This window comes from Xiphophorus maculatus, chromosome 23 (assembly GCF_002775205.1).
Source record: "Xiphophorus maculatus strain JP 163 A chromosome 23, X_maculatus-5.0-male, whole genome shotgun sequence".
Classification (NCBI taxonomy): domain Eukaryota; kingdom Metazoa; phylum Chordata; class Actinopteri; order Cyprinodontiformes; family Poeciliidae; genus Xiphophorus; species Xiphophorus maculatus.
Window position 1 is genome coordinate 6,842,583 of NC_036465.1, and position 19,326 is coordinate 6,861,908.

At 37.3% G+C, this 19,326-nt stretch overlaps 2 protein-coding genes across 3 annotated transcripts; both read right to left on the reverse strand.

Moving 5' to 3' along the window:
* Positions 1-252: 252 nt before the first annotated feature.
* Positions 253-2,255, reverse strand: LOC102227069 (ADP/ATP translocase 2). The gene is made up of 4 exons (XM_023329028.1): positions 2,059-2,255; positions 1,011-1,497; positions 785-925; positions 253-697 (listed from the first exon to the last, which is right to left on the reverse strand). The coding sequence occupies exons 1-4, from the start codon at positions 2,167-2,169 to the stop codon at positions 540-542; spliced, it is 897 nt and encodes a 298-aa protein (XP_023184796.1). The 5' UTR covers positions 2,170-2,255; the 3' UTR covers positions 253-539.
* Positions 2,256-3,373: 1,118 nt separating this feature from the next.
* On the reverse strand, positions 3,374-15,072 carry slc25a43 (solute carrier family 25 member 43). 2 transcript variants are annotated; one of them, XM_023329104.1, is made up of 7 exons: positions 14,900-15,072; positions 13,074-13,218; positions 11,820-12,186; positions 9,502-9,743; positions 9,248-9,420; positions 4,705-4,839; positions 3,374-4,340 (listed from the first exon to the last, which is right to left on the reverse strand). In XM_023329104.1, exons 3-7 carry the CDS (start codon positions 12,092-12,094, stop codon positions 4,128-4,130), a joined length of 1,038 nt encoding a protein of 345 aa, XP_023184872.1. In that variant the 5' UTR covers positions 12,095-12,186; positions 13,074-13,218; positions 14,900-15,072; the 3' UTR covers positions 3,374-4,127. The 2 variants fall into 2 exon arrangements, with proteins under 2 accessions (XP_023184872.1, XP_023184873.1); XM_023329105.1 differs by lacking the exon at positions 13,074-13,218.
* Between the last annotated feature and the right edge of the window lie 4,254 nt (positions 15,073-19,326).

The window sequence follows — 19,326 nt, forward strand, 5'->3', positions numbered from 1 at the left end:
AAGTTGTAGTAATCCAACCCCTCCTGCATGTAATCCTAGTAGTTCCTCTGCAGCAAGTTCAAACGTCCGACTCCCAGACTACCTGCCTATCACTTTTCTGCAAGTGTGACTTGAAATATTGTCAGCAGCTCAACTTTCTTAGCTGATTTTGGCTCACCCCCAACTACAACCTGCAGTTCTAAGCTTACAGCTCTCTCAAGGGGCTGCCAACCTGGAAACCATTCATGCATGACATTAGAGTTAGAAACCAGGTAGGAGGTTCACGCAGTAGGTTGCCTTTATTTCTCATATTCTGGCAAAGTTCTTGAAGTCAGGGAATGAAATTCTCGTGAGGGGCAAAACAAAAAAAGGAAAAGAATGGGCCAAAAAAAACCAACAAAAAAAACAAGTGCATAACAGATTCCCCCAGTACAACTAGTAAAAAAATACTAGTTGGTCCCCTATAAACATATATAGCTCAGGTATTTAAGTCCTTCCAAATGTACAAGATATGTTACAGATAAATTTAACAACATGAACAGTGGAGAGACACAATCAACTTAGATAACTTTCTTAAGCTCGTCGTACAAGACGAGCACGAAGGCTCCGCCCATGCCTCTGAGCACATTGGACCAGGCTCCTTTGAAGAAGGCCTTGCTGCCTTCATCACGTGCGATCTTCCTCCAGCAGTCCAGGGTGCCGGTGTACATAATATCAGCTGAGGAGAAAATAGAAGAAGGTCTCAATCATGACCACAAACAGAAATTTTAAGCTATAGAGAATCAAGCATCAAGTTAGTTATTACCTCCTTTGCGTCCAGACTGCATCATCATACGACGACGGACGGTATCGAAGGGGTAGGACACGAGACCGGCAACGGCGGTTACAGACTGAGCGATCATCCAGCTCACAACAATGTGTGTGTTCTTGGGATCTGGGAGCATGCCTGAAAGAGATGCATCAGTTCAAAAGGTTAATCTAGTTCCCTAAAGTTCAGGAGCTCATTGGGGGGAGAAAGTTTGTAGACTCACCCTTTGCTGTGTCGTAGACGCCAAAGTAGGCTGCTCTGTAGATGATAATGCCCTGCACTGAGACGTTGAAACCCTGGTACAGACCTTTGAGGCCATCAGACTTGAAGATCTTCATCAAGCAGTCACCCAGGCCCTTGAACTCACGTTCCTGCCCTGCTTTGCCCACGTCGGCGGCAAGACGCGTCCTGGCAAAGTCGAGTGGGTAGACAAAACAGAGCGACGTAGCCCCTGCTGCGCCGCCTGACGCCAGGTTACCTGCAAAGTATCTCCAGAACTGCGTGCGCTTGTCTACGCCGTCCAGGAAAATCTTCTTGTACTTGTCCTTGAAAGCAAAGTTGAGGGCTTGCGTGGGAAAGTATCTGATGACATTGGCCAAGTTGCCTCTCCAGAAGGAAAGGAAGCCCTGCTCTTTGGGGATGCGGACAACGCAGTCCACGATGCCTTTGTACTGCTTGTCGGCTGTGATCTGTTTGCTGGCATGTTGCACCTGTAAGGAAAACAGGAAATGACATTATTATTTTACACTAATCTGTTTTTGCATGCTGGATCAACTCTTTACGCATTCATTCAAGAACTCATAACCCCGCCCCCTCATTTTCTTCCTCCTCCTCCTGCTGCATCCAGGCCCCTATGCAGCAGTGAAAACCCGTGGTGCAATCCTTCCTATGACCTTGTTTGCAAGTTTTTAAGCCAAACTATCACACTTCATAGAAGAAGAAATGTTTTTTCAAACGCCGCAGCAGGTGACCATATGAGCTTGTTAAGGGACACTGTGTTTCCTCCCGTGGAGTGCTGCAGCTTTCAGGCCTGACTATTACATAACTGGTCTGGTTTGCCTCGAATATGCTCATTGTTAAACTCAGAAAGAGCTGCTGAGATTTACTATTAATAGTCTACTTTCTGCTGCTGACGCTGCAGCATCCATGCTTTAAAAACAAATCTTTACCAGCACTTATCACTGCGTCAGGTCAGGATCTAAGAGTCAGCTGTTTTAAGGATGCCGCATCAAAGGCTGAGGCGTCTCTGCATAGAGAGGAATAACGCCTACCTGGAGGAGAAGTTTCACTCTCTCAATGGGGGCTACGGCTGTTTTGGATATGGCAGCGGCGATACCACCGGCGAGGAAGTCCTTAGCGAAGGAGATAGCCGTATCAGTCATCTTCGGGTGTTTCCGGACGCCGTCCCGCTGCTCGCTCCGTCTGGTTTGCAGGTGGAGTTGAAATGGCAGAATCGAACCGGGACTTGAAGGGGTTTTAAGGAGGCTGAACGCATAGAAAAGCACGAACTTCGACTCTCGCTTGCTATTGGTCGGTTGTGAGTGCGGTGGGCGGGGCCAGAGGGCTTTCTGTCAGTTTGATTCGCTGGTTTCCATGGTCACGCAGGGAATGAAAGGACATATTTTCGTCCCAAAAGAGAAGAGGGAGTTTATCAGTTATCCAAAAAAAGTTGTGGATAGTTCCTTTTACTTTCATTTTGTTGTTATTTGTTTTCTTTACTCTTATTAAAGTTAAAGGTCGCGTCGTCTGCCAGTCTGAAGCAGCCAGGGCCTGAAAACTATGGTGGGTAAAGGTCACCCCATCTGTTGATGTCCTTTGGCTGTCACCGTGTTTCCCACACTGAGGACACAAGTCAATCAGCTGACTGAGTCCACGTAAAACCTGTCACAGCTCTTAAGGCAGGTCATTTTATCAAATAATTTAACGTTTCCAATGCATATTTTCTTCTTTCCTCAGGTAAAGAGTAGCACTACTTCAACATGTTAACTCAAGTAAAAGTAAAAAGTAGCCATCCATGAAATTATTCAGTTATAAAAAAAGTATTGGGTGAAAAAGCTACTCAAGTACTCAACACAAAATAATTTAATATTTAAGAAATGCATCATCAGATGGACCAAAATATGTGGAAATTTTGGTATGTTAAATACCAAAATGAAAATAATCAATATAAACTGCATAAATGCTAAATAACAAAATTAGGCAGAAGAGACATTTTTCCAAATCAATTTCTTTCAAAATGAAGTTTATGAAACTTTAACAAAAACATCAGGTGTGTTTCATAATCATGTTGGTCTTGATTGTGAATGAATGAATCTTTTGTTACAACTCTAAATGAAACTTAAACGTTAAAAAAATATATACATGTATTAAGCATTCCAGTCACTTTAAAGGAAACTTAGAGCCCTTCTTGGAAAAATAATATTAAATGTGATTTTAATGAGGTTAAATGCTACTGAAATCCAAACAACTAACTAGCAGGCTTGCAGAATGAATATATGTTATGACGGCTTGCCATATACAGGATGTAGTACACTATGTTGCCCATAAATACTACAAGGTGGAGGACAAACTGCAAACAGAACATACTGGACTCTACCATAAATAGTTTAATGTACAAAGTTATTATTACCAAAATACATTTGGTGTAGATGCACACAGTTATCTTCATGTAGCAGTTTCTCATAAAGAATCATGTTTAGTAAAAAAATGTTGAAATAAAATGTGAATTTGGAAGGTCGACCGTTGATAAAATAATGGAATAAAACATTGCTTTGTGTCATACAGTACATTGAAATTGTAGAAGAATTTAAAGAGTTTGCTTAAAAACAAAGCAACTGTTAAGACATTAAACTCATTTTTTGTTTTTTAAAAAGTCAGCTTTTGGATGCAGTTCTATCTTTTCGGGGTACACATAAAAAAATAAACACTTAGGTTTTGTTAAAAGTAAACATTTTTTAATGTTTGATTCCTTCAGTAACAATTTGTGTCAGCAGATAAAAGCCTGCTTCTGTTGAAGGATGAAAACGTTGCATTCATTTGATTCTTTACAATCATAACGCTCAGATTCAATCATCAGAGTTAGTCTACTTCCTCAGAACAGACTGAAGCACAGTGTGAAGTTAATGCAGCAAAAACTGCAACAGGAGCCAAAATTAATATTCAACAACAAAGGCACAGGTTTTTACATAAAGCAGTCATAAATTGCTCACAATTTATGCTTAATACTGTCAGATAAAAATGATATAACTCTGAAATAGTCCTAGTATTAGTCTCTTGGAGGGTCTAGTGAATGTTTTTGATTTTTCCTCCATTTTTTTGTCCTCGGGACGCATTTCCAGCTTCACCAGCGGTTCCCAAAAGACGACTCCCTTGACCCAAAGTTCCTGTTTTTCCAGTAGCGCCTGACCTCCTCCAGCTCGTACGGCCCGAGGCTCTGGTCGACCCCCGGCGTGGGCTGGTAGCTCAGAGGTGAGACGATGTAGCCGTTGCGGTAGAGGCACACCTGCTTGCACATCTCGCAGCAGGTGAACAGAAGACCAAAATAAGGAACAATCTGTGAGGGAACAACAGAGTTTTGATCTGATTAGTGTTAAAACAACTGGAAATTTGACCTAAATTACCCCAAATGTGCGCTTTTAAGTCTTAATGATTGTTTCTCTTGAACTTAAAGGGGTCTTGTTTTAAATTAGATCATCATGTGTGAGACAATGTTCAGCGCTGAAGATATTTGCAGCTGAAATTGGAGACTGGAGCATGCTGTTCCACCTTGTTCTCCTGCAGTGGACACTCTGCGTCACTCCTGCCTTTGCACAGATCATGCGTTACAAATCTTTCCGTTGGCATGTGGGAGCTATTTGTTACACAGAAATCAATTTTCTAACCAAATGAATCTATGACACAATCAAGCATAGAGACACCTTTATCATGTTGGCCGTTAGTCCGTTCCACAGTGACAGAACGCCTTTGTTTCTAACAATCTGCATGAAGCAGTCCATCGTTCCACTGAAGTGGACATCAACACCACCAAAATGGGGAAGACGAGAACTCTGTGCCTGAGAAAATAATGAAAAAGAAATAAAATATGAGTGAATCGGCAGAAAAATGTAAAATTCCAATAAGTTAAAACGTCAAGATTGTTTTTTAAATATCTCTGTTGTCATTTTCAAGTATGAAATGTAAACATGTTTTGAAGAATGTGTAGAAAACAGATTTATTTTTGCAGTTTGCGTGTATCTTTACACCTCAAAGTGGGATATTCCCCATTTTATAAGCAGGATATGTTGCAAAAATATTTTAGATTAAACATACAGGACATTCTCCAAAGTGTATTGGTTGGAAAAGTTTTGTTATTTTGTATTTATTATTGTATGTATTGATTTTAGTTTTTAACATAGAAGGATTTTTACAGGTTTCTATTTTTGTTTGTCTAATAACATTATCGTAAAATATTGAATCAGATGTTTTAATCAGTTACTTTGTACTGAAGTAGCTTTTTTCCAAATTATTTTTACTCTTATTTGAGTTATTTCCTGTTTACCTTTACTCGAATAAAATATGTTGAAGTAAAGCTACTTTTACTTAAGTATTATTTAGGATGTTCTACCTGCCTCTTCCATTGTAATTAGCATAAACCTGGAAACCTGAACCAGGAGACAAATATTACAAATCACACATACACCTTTCTAAAAAGAAGTGGGCCAAGAACAGAGCCTTGTGGTGCACCTTTATTAAATTTTTCTGTTTTCCACTTTACTGTGCATGATGATTTAAAAAAAAAAATCCCCGGATCCAGTCTTATTTTTATCCATTTTCACTTATCTTAGACATTTTAATTATTGTGACTGAGTTAGTAGATTTTTTTTCTTTAATGAATTTTTGTCACTCAGGATTTGGGTCACTTTGTTCAAACAGCGTGTTTTCCTTCAGTTCCTGTTCTTAAGGAGTAACTAAGAGAAACCGGCTCATGTGTTTATACCCCAGGAAAACAGGAAGTCAAAATTAAAATTAATTTTAAAAAAGCTACAGTTACCTTTATTTAGCTGAAAAATATCTAAATGTTTAAAAACAAGTAAAACTAAAAAATCTCTAAAGTAGATATTTTACCCCCAAATGAATAAATGCACTTAGATAAAATATTAGATTTTTCTAAATCTAATATTTAAGTTGCCACTATACAAATAAACTAAACTGAAGCACCGTTTTCAATGGGAAATTATGGCAATACAATAAAATTATTTAAATATTTTAAAGCACCAAAGGAGAAACAAACAAACAAAAAGACAAACTACCAGCAACTAAAGAAATCTGGACATTTACGTTTAGGAGGAAGTTTCTCTGGAATATTTCCTCTGGAAAATGTTTCTCTGCTAAGATTGCTTGAATTGTGTTTGTTTGTTGTTAAAACATCTTCAGGCCTTCTATCACCTGAAGAACATTTCCAGGATTAAAGGACTAATGTCTCAGCCAGATCTAGAGAAACTCATCCATGCGTTCATCTTCAGTCGTATTGATTATTGCAACAGCGTCTTCACAGGTCTGTCCAACAAATTAATCAAACAGCTGCAGCTGATCCAGAATGCTGCTGCTCGCGTTCCCACTAAAACCAGGAAGATAGAGCACATAACACCAGTTTTAAAGTCCCTCCACTGGCTCCCTGTAGCTCAGAGAATAGACTTTAAAATACTGTTGTTAGTTTATAAATCACTGAACGGCTTAGCACCACAATACATTAAAGATCTGCTTTTATTGTATCAACCTTCCAGACCTCTCAGGTTCTGGTTCTGGTTCTGCTCTGCATCCCCAGAACCAGAACCAAACGAGGAGAAGCAGCTTTCAGCATCTATGCACCACGAATTTGGAACAAACTTCCAGAAAACTGTAAAACAGCTGAAACACTGACTTCTTTTAAATCTCAACTGAAAACCCACCTGTTTAGAATTGTATTTGAAATGTAATCAATTACAAATTTATTGATGTAACTTTACTTAATGATTGATTCTATGTTGCATTGTGATTCTGTGTTTGTTATGATGTAAAGCACTTTGAAATGCCTTGCTGCTGAAATGTGCTATACAAATAAAATTTGATTGATTGATTGATTCAGTGTAGTAAAACAAGCCGGTGTAAAAATGTTTTGGGTAAAGCTAAGAAAGGCAAGATGTCATCAATCAGATGTAAAGAGGAGTAAATGTTGCCACAAAACTTGAGTTGTTTTCTCTTTATTTAACCACAGACTGAACCTCACGTGTGTCCTTTAAAGTTTTAAACCTCGAGAACAAATTTGTAAGGAGAAAAAAGTTTTAAAACTCTCCAGAGAAAGCTCCTGTATCGCCTTTTGTAGGCTGCAGACGTCATTTCACCTCCAACAGCATTCCTCCCCTCTGACTCTGCTGGACTTCCAGATATTTAACTTCCTGAGCCGCCATTAGCGCCCTCAGCGTCTCCGAGTTCACGTAGGTTCTGTCGTACATCCAGCCGGCCATCATGTGGGCGTTACGGCTGCTGAGGTCACATGTGGGCGTCTTAAAATTTGCAGTTGACACATAAACTCGTTAAGAAGAAGAAATTAAACTGTACAGCGCTCATCTTATATCATTACCCTGTCCATCTGGAAACATCTTTTTAATCTTTTCTCTGCAGTGGGTTAACGTTTAACCGTACGCTTCTCATTAAATGGAAGCATTTCAATAAGAACTGTATAATAAAGTGCCGTAGGTTGCATTATCTGGAAATGCACAGCCCTCAGAGCTGCTGCGATCTGACAGTCTATCTTTAGAGAACTTATCTATAGCCTGATGGACCTGGGGCACATTCACATTCCCAGCTGCTGTTAAACCTTGTGGCAGCTAATAATAGGCAGACGAAACCCGGATGAAGTGCCCAGTCCTTTGCAGAACGATTGTTCCATGAGGAACAATGAGGACCATGAGGATTTTGTCCTTCCTAATAAACCCAGAAAGGTCTGAAATGCAAATTAAAGATTATTAAACACCCAGAACCAATTTCACATAAAATACATTTACTAATACTTATGTAATAGTCATGTTTTTAAGCAGAGATTTATTTTTCTGTCCAGTAAAGGTCCTCATTCAGTTAGTTTATGGTCTCTCTAAGGCGTTACATTCAGTGAATAACTTGGACACGACATTACTGCCCCCTTCTGGTGAAACTGTGGCAGGAAAGCCGCTTCTCAGGATCCTGTTCAACAAGTTGAAGCAGGATAAAATCTGATCTAATCTACCCATATTTATATTTTTCTGTGCAGCTGAACGCACTTTTGTATTAAACCTAAAATGTTAGTTACATTGTACAAACCGGATCACCATTTATCCGGTTTGTAGGGTGGCATATATTATATCCAGTAAGTAAACAGATTTTTAAAAAGTGTATTGCTTGATCGGTGTATTGGCTACTTGCTTTAGAGCAGTCAGACATTTTTAGAGGATTTTACACCAATAATATATAAAGAAATTGACGAATTTGTTGGTATCCTTCCACTGTAAATGCAACCCCCCCAAAAAAAACAACAAAGAATGAAATAACGTGATAAACTAACAAAAGTTTAAATGAATCTCTTGTTGCTTAGTGCATATTTAACAAAAGTCGCACTTTTCTTTTGAATATTTTCTGATTTAGTTGAAAATTTCATGTAATTAAATAAACAAAAACAGCATGAAGAGAAACAAGGTCATTTAGAAAACTTTGTGGCAACAACATTTGCATCAAATGAAGAATCTCTGTTCCTCAGAACGAGCGGTTTCCTTCTGCCACAGATGTGTCGATTTGGTTTAAGATCTAACGTCATGGAAAAGTATTAAATTAGATTATAGCACTAAATAATATTTAGCATTATTTAGTGCTTTTAGCAGCGTGTTTTTGTTGTGAGCAGCAGTCTGGCGTTCATAAACTATTTAGCTTCATAGTAGTTTCTTTAAACAGGCTCTTGTGATACTGAAATTATACTGTGAATTTTCTCATCTGCGCACCAAATATTTTTAATTAAACTTATAAACTAGTCATATTTTGCGTGGGAAACTGATATAGATCCAACATTTAAAAAGAGTTTTGCATATTTGTCTTATCAAAATAGAGAAATTCAGTTTGCAAATTCCTTTAGATTCTATTTAATAAATTAGAAAAACTAGTTTCTTTATTAATGAAGCTTAATAAAAGTAATTAAAAGCAAATCTGGAAAAGTCACCAGATAGATGAAAAAACAGAAGGAAAAATACTTTTTTTGTATTTAACATTTCCCATTTAAAGACGACTTTGCTTGGAATAAATTTTCTCAAAAATAAAAATAAAAATAAAAATTCTCCATCCGAACCAATCACTTGCACTGGCGGGACAAATATTTATTGTTTTTAAATGGCAAAAGTAATTTGTTTGCTTTTCTTTAGTGAGAGACCAATTTGAGGAAAAACACACAAAATTAAATTAGATAAGCTGCTCGTTACCCACCTGCATTTTCCGTTTAACGGTTTCAAAGGGGTATGAGAGCGTTTGAGCCACTCCCGCTGCAATGCAGCCGTTAATGAAGTTCTGCAGAGGAGTGAAGCGAAACGACGGCTCCTGCCACAGCTTGTCCAAATTCATGTAAACCGCATAGCATCCGACTGAAAAGGGAACCGCACCTGCAGGCGGAGAAGATGGAGGAAGTGGGAAATAATTCAGTATCGATGTCAGACGCGTGTGTTGAATAAATGCGTGCTTACCCAGAACGGTGAGGGAGAATCCTCTGTAGAGAGCGGGCAGGCCTTCGTTCCTGTAGATCTTTGAGATGGTGTGAGCTGCGCCGATGTAGGTCCGCTGTCTGCAGTTCTGGACGATCAGTCGGGTCTCCGCCACCTCCAGAGGATACGTGAGCAGGGCGGCAGCGACGCCAGCCAGTCCGCCGGCTAATATGGCCCTCCACTGGGAGATAAAGCCCAGCTCATCCATGTGAAGGTGGACGATCCTGCACACAAACAGGCGTCAATAATGAACAGTAATGAATCAATCTTTGAAATAATCTAGTAATTTAGTAACCCATTAACTGGAGTATGCAGACTCAAAAAATGGTAATTTGCTGAAAAAGCAATATATTCAGAGCAGTAGTTAAACAAAAACTGTTAAAAACATATACATTTTGCATTTTTTATTATTTTCATTTGCCTTTTTGTGATGTATGTAACATATATCTCTTGTAAAAGAGACAACAAGTCTCAAGAGATTGTTTCTGTATAAATAAAAGATTATATAAAACACCTTTGTCTGTAAATATGTTTTACTCAAAACTCCTTAAGTGGCAGTTTTAGCTTCACATTTATTTTATTGTATTTTAGTAATGTTTACGTCGATTTTAAAAAAAATTAAAATGTTTATTTGTATCTTTTAATATATTTCTAATGCTGTATGAAAAAGGCTTAAGTGTTTTAGTTTAAAAAATGGTAGAATGTGACAATTCTTTTGTCCAAAGAATCAATTAATTTTAAGGATAACCGATGGCATGATCGATTAAGTCAATAACATTTTTAAAATCTCTTATTTATTAATTATTTATCTACGTAGATTCAACAAGTGTTGTGGCTCTTATTTAATATATTAAACACTTTCTACAGTGGTGTAAAAACTACAACTGTTATTTAAATGTAAAAAAAAAATAAATTATGTGGACGTTTATGCTCAGTATTTTACTTTTCAGGCCGATAACCTGAAACCTTCAGCAGGAAATATTATTTAAATAAAAAAACATGAGCTAAAAGAGGAAGGGGGTTCCTTTTCCTGGAACTACTGAACAGTTGCTGCTGTCGCTGCTAGACAGGAAAAGGTGAGCACTAAATAACTTATGTTTATAAAACCAGGAATTCAAACATGTGTTATAAAGCATGACCAGCCGGGTTTATTGCTCCTTGCTGGATTACTGCTCAGCTTAATGCTTTTTTTCCCCTCTATCCATGCTGTCAGAGATCAGCAGTTTGTTTTGCCCTCTGGTAACCCAGCAGATGTGATTTCAAACCGTTTGCCCTCAGTTCGGTCTCACAGGCAGGAATTCCCCTTTCAGCAAGTTATAAAACCCCCAAACAATTTAAACACTAAACACAGTTTCTTTATTGCAGCTGAATAATTCTGTGATTAATATTTATTTTTGTCAAATATATTTAAAATCGCAGTAATAATAATTATGTTCATGTTGCAGAAAAACACTAATTTCACAGTATTTAATTACATCATTTAAGTAAGGAAGAAAATGTTCAACATGAAATGTAATAAAATTAATAAGAAAATTCTAAAATATTAAACTAATATGTTTTTTTTATTTGGTATCTATAGAATGAGGATTTCTTATCAATTTCAAATATTTTATGGTAGTAGTATAGATTTTACTTCACCGTTGAACAGTTTCAACCATTATTTTTAACTTGTTACTTTTTTTTAAATCAACAGATAATTTACAAGTTGTGTAATAGTTAGCTTATCAATCTACATATTCCTGATGAAAGTTTGAGTCCCAATGTAAACAATTTGTTAAACTCACTGCATTAACTTTATTCAATCTGCAGAAGCTGGTGAAGTTGGAGGCAAAAATATAATATTGTTTTTTGGGTTTTTTCTTTACATCTCTAAAATTGTTTTATATACTGTATTTCTGCTTCTGGCGAATATATTTTCTATAAAGTACCGATTAAACCTATTATCATAACCTGCCAGACAAAACGTCGGGCAAACTAAACAGCTTCCTGTTTAAAAATGGACTGAGTAAATGGAGCCTTCTGATTGGCTGGAAACAAGAGGATGCGTCTCGCACGGTCAAAACAGGAAGTATTTCCGTACAGTAAAATAGACGACAAAACAATAACAAAACAGTCTTTTTTTAATTTTAAAACATCACACGTGTTAAAATGCTTCATCCATATTGATAATAGCGTCAATTTGCAAAATCAGTGTGTACTAAAAGTGAAGTAATAGATGAATAATAACACAAGCAGCTATAAAATAAGATATAATTTGCGACAGTTAGTCCCAGTATTATATATTTCCCTGCTAAACTTACTTCTTGTACGTGGTGAGGTGAACTGCTGTATATGGAAACAGCCGGAGACAGGAGACCATATTCCCTTTCCAAAATCCTCGAAGTCCCTCATTCTGGTAGATGACGATAAAAGTTTGCAGAAATCCGCCTTTGCCGTGAAAAGTTCCCACCTGACGTTTGATCTTCACGACCTCCAGAGGAGACGTGACGGTTTTGCTGAAGAAACCAGCGAAACCAGAGCAGAGGAAGCTCTGAGAACTGGTCAGCCGGGTGTCGTTTTTCACCGAGACCACCATTATTTCTCTGGTTGTTTAGCCTGAACCCCTTGCAGGGCCTGAACTCGACCCTCCGGCTGGGTTTCGCTGTTCTTCGAGGTACAACCAGCGACCTGCGTGGATGGGTCACACACATCTAATTTTAAACACCGGGAAGGTGTGTGTGTGTGTGTGTGTGTGTGTGTGTGTCCTGCGCGGGCCTGTGGTGTTATGTGACAAAAATATTCACGTCACTTTGATTTGATCATGTGGGATAACTCAGTTAAACACTAGAGGGCGCTCCTTGACCTACTTTTAAACAACAAATAAATGGACAGTTTTAAGGATGAACGCAGGAAAATAAATATGGCGGTTCAAAAGTGCAAATGTTCAAAACTGGGTGCAAAAATATTTAGGCTATTTAATAATTACATACACAAACTACAGTTCTGGATGAAAACACATGTATAAAGGAAAAAGGAAATAAGAATATATACATTTCTTGATGAAAACGCATTTATAAGGAGAATAAAATATCTAAATTTTTAATAAAAACACATATATAGGGAAAAGGAAACACAAAATACATATATTTCTGCTTTTATTTTTAATTATGCCCAGCTTTGGTCCTCCATACATCAAAAGGTTTTAGAAGAGGTATGTATGTATATAGAGATATACATACATATACAGTATGTATATCTGTATATACATACTGTATCTGCATTTTTTGAATCCTTGCAAGGACGGCTCTAAGTTGCTTTTTATATTGACAGCATGTTATATTTTATTTTTATTTTGTCTACAATTGCTACTCAGTGGTGGTTGTTGTGTGTCTTGTCTCTATGCTGCTGTAACTGCGAAATAATTTCCCTGCTGGGATGAATAAAGTAATTCTATTCTATTCTATTCTATTCTATTCTATTCTATTCTATTCTATTCTATTCTATTCTATGCTATAGGATGCATGTTAGAAGTATTTATTTATTATTAAACTGTTCTGTGTTGCTGTCAGCCTTACCTGTAGAAGTTAAAAGGTGGGGCTTAAACTGCTCTGATCAATTTAATTGATCTGAAGTGAACTTTTTGCCCCAGTCAACCGATCAAATGTTGGGGTTTGAAGAATCACAGTGACAGCTTGAAATAGTCAACTTCAACCCTGGAACCTGAAAATAGTTTAAATAAACATTGAATTTATTGTTTGAAATTTTATTATAGGGAATCTATATAATATTTAAACATTTATGTATGCATAATACACATAAAAATAATTATAAATACGTTTAATTATGAAATTATTATGATTACTAGACACCTTGTAGGATAAGTGGGTATAGACAGTAAATGGAATAATTTACAACTTTATTTTATTCTTCAGTTCTATCAATAAATGTTCAACAATGTCTTCACTAATTTTAACTCCACATTTTAATTTTCTTTAGTCATAGTTTTGACTGAAACATATTTTAATTTTAGTCGTAATTTGGAAATCTTTTGTCATTTTAGCTCAAGTCCAGTTTTAGATGCTACATTTTGGTCAATAAAATGTCATATGCCTTCATGAAGGAATGCATTTTAGTTTTATTTCTTTAAAAATGTTTTAGATTTATTTTCTTTCATAACCAAGGCCAAGATATTTGTTCTGAGACTTTTCTGTATAATTTAGTTCCACAAAGAAAATGTTCATACTGCATGAAAAATGTAACATTTAGTCACACTATAACCATAAGGTTTGATTCTGCAGTTTCAAACAACCCAATTTTAAATGTAAACTTTAAATATCTGTGGTTGTTTGCAGCCCCTTCAGAGTTTCTCTGGGTTTGACCTGTCAGTGGAGGTCAGATGGGAAGATCAATGTGACCACAAATAATCAACGTTTTTGCTCCAAGACTTTTGTATTTTGTGGAAAAACGCATGAATTTTATGAAGAATGAATTCACAGAAACTTTGTATTTTCCTTTTTTATCCCTTATGAGAACATCAGTGAAAACAGATGATAATCTGAAATGAAACTTTTTGAATTTCTATCAGAAGTTTAATTTGTTGAGCATAAAGCTGATTTTGACTCTGACTTTTGATTGTTTCTGTGCTGATAATTTCATTTTCAGGTTATTATACCCTCTGGGTTGAGAGAGGTAACTTATTACATAACTTTTATCTTTATTACACCAGCTACCGTATCTGGCTAACACATCCATAAACCTTGAACTTTGTCACATTTTCCACAAACTTCTATATTTTTATGAGATTTTATGTGATACCACTGAAAATACCACATAACTGTGAAGTAGAAGCAAACTTTTCCAAACATTTTACAAATTAAAAATCTAAAAAGTGTGGTGTGCATTTATATGCAGCCTCTCTGAGTCAACATTTGGTTAATCTGTCTTTTGCTGCAGCATCTAACTGAAATGTTTGCAACATAACTAACGGAAATGTTCAGTTCCTTCCACTAGCTATTACATTTAGTTAAGTCTGGACTTTGACTAGGCCTTTATAACATCTGGATATATTTTGATCAAAAGTTCAAGGTGATTTTTATGGGAGTATCAATAAAAATGGGCGTCTGCAGAAATGCATGGCACACTTTTCAGGTTATTTTCTGTAGAAAACAATGTTTCATTCTCTTCCCACTTAACAACTATGTGTTGCGTGTTTTGGTCTGTCATTTAAAACATCAATAAAACACAGACGTTTGTGGTTGTAGTGTGGCGAAAGGAGAGTTTCAATTTTAAATACTCTCATTTCCTCTTTCTTTCAAGATCTGCAGTCATGTTGCCATCATAAGTCTGCACCAGACAGATTTGTCGTCATTTAGATTGTTTTCTTTACTGTACCGTAAATCACCTCTGGTTGCTGTGAAGTGTATTCGCCACCAGGGACAGGATTTCGTCCTCGTGTTTGTTTTTCTCTTCGTCTCGGCCTGCCAGGGGCTCAACCCGACCTCCTCTCCCCCCTCTGACGGTCTCACCAGATCCACGCGAGGAGCCCACCTACTGTCACTGCCAGGGCCACTTGGCTCCTTCTCAAAGCCCTTTTTCAGGAACAACAGAGTCGAGGAGAGGAAATGACAGCCTGATCACAAGACGCCGCTTGTCCCACTCCCCCTCACTCCGGCTTCTAGGGCTGTCCTGCAAAAACACAAAACATACCAACTATTTATGGTCTAGTTTCTAGTGGAAATACATTAGTACACTTTAAATAAGACAAAACTAACTTACAATGTGACTTGCAGTCCAGTTACATGTTTCTCGTCACGTTGCATTTTTTGACTGATGCTACTTATACTTTGGAAAGTACAGGATGATCCTCTCCTGCACCCTAAAAAACTGACCCCACACTAAAATAAAATAAAAGAAAACATGCATTTCTGATGTAAACTAGAAAAAGCAGAATGAATCTCTCTCTTTTTTAAAAATATAGCCAAGGACACACCCATATCCACACTGCAAAGTGCAAAAAATTACCTTTGGTCTAGTTTCTAGTGTAAATATATGAGCACACTTTAAATAAGACAAAACTAACTTACAAGTAACTTTTCAACAAAATGTTGGAGCTTTTTTTTTTAGGTAAATAATAACTTAAGTTCAATAATGTACTATCTCCACTGACAGATTATTTCACTTATAACGCTGGAGAAATGTCTCGTTACAAGTGAAATAATCTGGCAGTGGAACTAGAACTTAAAAAAAAAAATCTATATTAAGTAATTATTTTCTTAAAACAAGCTCAGATTTGTTGCTGAAAATTTACTTGTAAGTTAGTTTTGTCTTATTTAAAGTGCGCTACTATATATTTACACTAGAAACTAAATAAAAAATACTTGGTAATATATTGTGTTTTTTCAGTGTGGCTGCAGGTGTGTCCTGGACTTTGTTAAAAATGTGAGTTTCATTTCTGCTTTTAACCTGAAACGCATGCTTTCTTTTATTGTAGGAGTGTAGGTTTAGCTGGCAGCTGAGGATCATCCTGACTATCGGCTCAGAGTGCAAGTTGTGTCAGTCAAAAAATGCATCATGAAGAGGAAAAAATTTACAATTTGAAGAACCAGCCAAATTATGAATAAAGTGCAATTTATATTCCGAAAAATACAATCAGAAAGCTGTTTGAACTCACTGTCATGTATTGATACTCTGATGTTTTAAAGGGACCTATTAGGCAAAATTCATGTTTTGTACTTCCATTTGGGTCTCAGATGGTTCTTAAAACAGGCCAAAAAACACCCAGACAGTTTTTGGCAATAAGGTAATGTTTTTATGTTTGAAAAATGAGCTGTTTCAAAAACCTCCAGAATGTAGCGACACAATTTAGCAGCCACTGCCCCTCACCTAGCAACGCCGGTGAAGCTCCAGCACGTTTGATCAGCTGTTTTTAACTCTATCCAGTGTATAATGGCTACTAGACAAGACAAATGTTTTGGTGTTGACTTACCACCCAGAAACCACTTCCTGCATTTTTGTTGGTTGTACAGAAGGCTCCACTTCTGCTTTTCAAAGATGCACAGTTTCATAATTGTACATTTGTTTGCAGACATTTTCACGTGTGAGTGTAAATGGTTATTTTTTTGCCCGTGGGCAGCAGCAGCTTATTTGGATTTAGATTGAGAAGACTCCCTAAAACAAAATAAGCAGAACTGACCAGACTAAAATCTCATTATCTAAAAATTATATTGTGCAAAAGAAATGTAATAGACATGTTTTGTTTTGACCACAGACCAATCCTAACCAGTTCAAGGAAGCATAATAGGTCATCTTTAAAGATAAGTGATGAATCTTCTCAATTAATGCTTCAGCAATCAAACAGGACACCTCAGACAATCTGTTGCCAGCCTGTCTCCACTGCTGTCCTTCCACTTCCCCTCATGTAGCCTCTGCCCACCACAGTCGCTGCACTGCCTCCTTCCTGTATTTTAAAGCCCCCGCCTCCCACTGCTTCATGAGGAGAACCAGTGCGGGAGCTGCCTGCATGCCTTTGTGTCTCTGCAGCAGGCACCTTGCAGCAGTCGCAGGCTGGCTGTGGTTTTGTCATTCTCTGGATGTCATGCGCAAGTCGGCCCTTGATCTCCCACTTTGAAGTGCAGGAACCCGAGAGAACCCGGTCAGCAGAGGGCGCCCAACACTAGGGAACCCGTGGCGGCGGGTCACAATGGAGGTCTGGTGCCAGCCTCACAGACTGCTGCAATAAAATTCTCGCCTTTTTTATCTAAGACTGTCACATCACAGACTTGTGTTGGCAGGGGAGGGGAAAGGGAAGAAAAGGCGGGGGATGGGGAGTCTGCCTGTGTGTGTTGGTCTTTTTTTGTTTTAATGGAGGAGGGGGAGTGTTGGTGAGAAAAGAAAAAAATCAAGGATGAGTACAATTCACTGTCGGGCCGCGTTCACACCTCTAAATGTGAGGCTCTGGCCAAACTGGTCCTGGCTCACTTAACAGGACTGAGAGACTTGTTATGCGAAGAGGCCTAATTCAGATTTTGCGATTTATCCAATGATGCAAACTGTGAAAGGCCGTCAGGATTTGTTAGGAATAATAAATGGGACTTAGCGCCTCATTACTGGGAAGCATCTTTATCACGACAGACCTGTAAATACTTTACGAATGCTTTCTGGGGGCACTGTTAAAGTATATTTTTGCATTTTGTCGCTATGCAAACACAAACACAAACTTCAGCTTATTTAAATTGGATTTTATGTGACAGAGCAACACAAAGTAGTTCAGAAATGTGAAGGAGAAGGGAAATGACACATGGTTTGAATTTATTTTAGCAAATAAAAATCTGCATTTGGATTCAACCTCCTTTAAAAAACTGTAGTAAGAAAGAATTCATTGTGTAATTTATTGCAATTGGTCTGTGAAAGTGAAGAAAGCATCATGAAGACCAAGTCAGGGAGAGAGTTGTGAACAAATTTAGAGCAAAAATGTCTTCAGAAAGAAAAAACAAACCCCTATGAGTTGATTTGAAGTTTTGAGTTGAGACTGAAAAGACAACCAGCCTGAACATTCAGCCAGAATTAGATCAAAGCATATTCATGTGTTGTGATGGCCTAGTTAAAGTCTAGGGCTTAAATTCAATAAAAAATTTGTTGAACTCTTCTGTTAAAAATTGACAACATTTCACAAACCATTAACCATAAAATTAGATTTACAAAAATTATTCTGCTTAATGGAAACACGCCGATTTTGAAAAAACTCAAGTTTTTTGATAAAACATTTTTGCGCTAGGATGAGGTGGTTTCTCAGGCGTATAGAAATTTGTGTAAAACTACAATGAAAACACTTTTCAGATCAAGCCCGTTTGTAAACAGCAGCAGCTCGATCATTTGTAAAACTGGCCTCACTGGACAACGCGCTCCAGTTCATGAAAAGTTTGGTTTGTCAATCAAAAGTGTTGAATCCATAACTCTTATGTATGATTGACTATAATTTTCCCAAAACTCTGCATGTGTTCGTAGCAAAGTCCAAAGTTTGTCGCTCCAACGCCTGAATGAGACATCGACGTCTCCTCTGATGGCTGATAATGCGGCTGAAACATGAATACATCTCATGTGTTAACATTTACACGACGTTTTACACGAACAAACTTACTGAAGTGTGATTTTAGCTGCATTTCTTATTTAGCAGAAAAACAGCAGTTGTAAAATTGTGTTTTTTAGACTTTGGTAGAATAGAAGCTCACCTAAACTCAAGATGATAGTTGGACATATGTCAAAAGAATCACAGCTGGAGTTCTGGTTCTGGAAATGTGGTTCTGCACAGAATCAAATCAGGGAGGCCTGAATATAAAAACATGCCACACTTTTCAGACTTTAATTAGCAAACATGCCTAAAACCCACTTATCCTCTCTTTTCTACCTCGTGTGTATGCACTGCTTATTGCTGCTCAGTTTATCGCTGCAAAAACACAAAATATTACGAAGTATTTTTGGTTTAATTTCTTGTTAAATATTTTAGCACACTTAAAATAAGAAAAATCTAAGTTTCACATAACTCTTCAGCAAGACATAGAGGTTTATTTTAGGTAAACAATGACTTAATGTTGATTAAAAAATAGTACTAGTTCCCCAGGCAGATTATTTAACGTTTAACAAAACATTTTTCTCCTGTTAAAAGGGAAATAATCATCCAATGCAACGTTTTTGCAGTGTGGCCTGTTGGTTACATGCTTTTAAGGAATATTTGCAGGAATTTTGAGCATTCCTAAATTGAAAACATCATGCTTTGGATTATTTTTAAAGAGTTTCTGGTGATGGAGAAGTCAGGCATGTCAGAAACTAGGA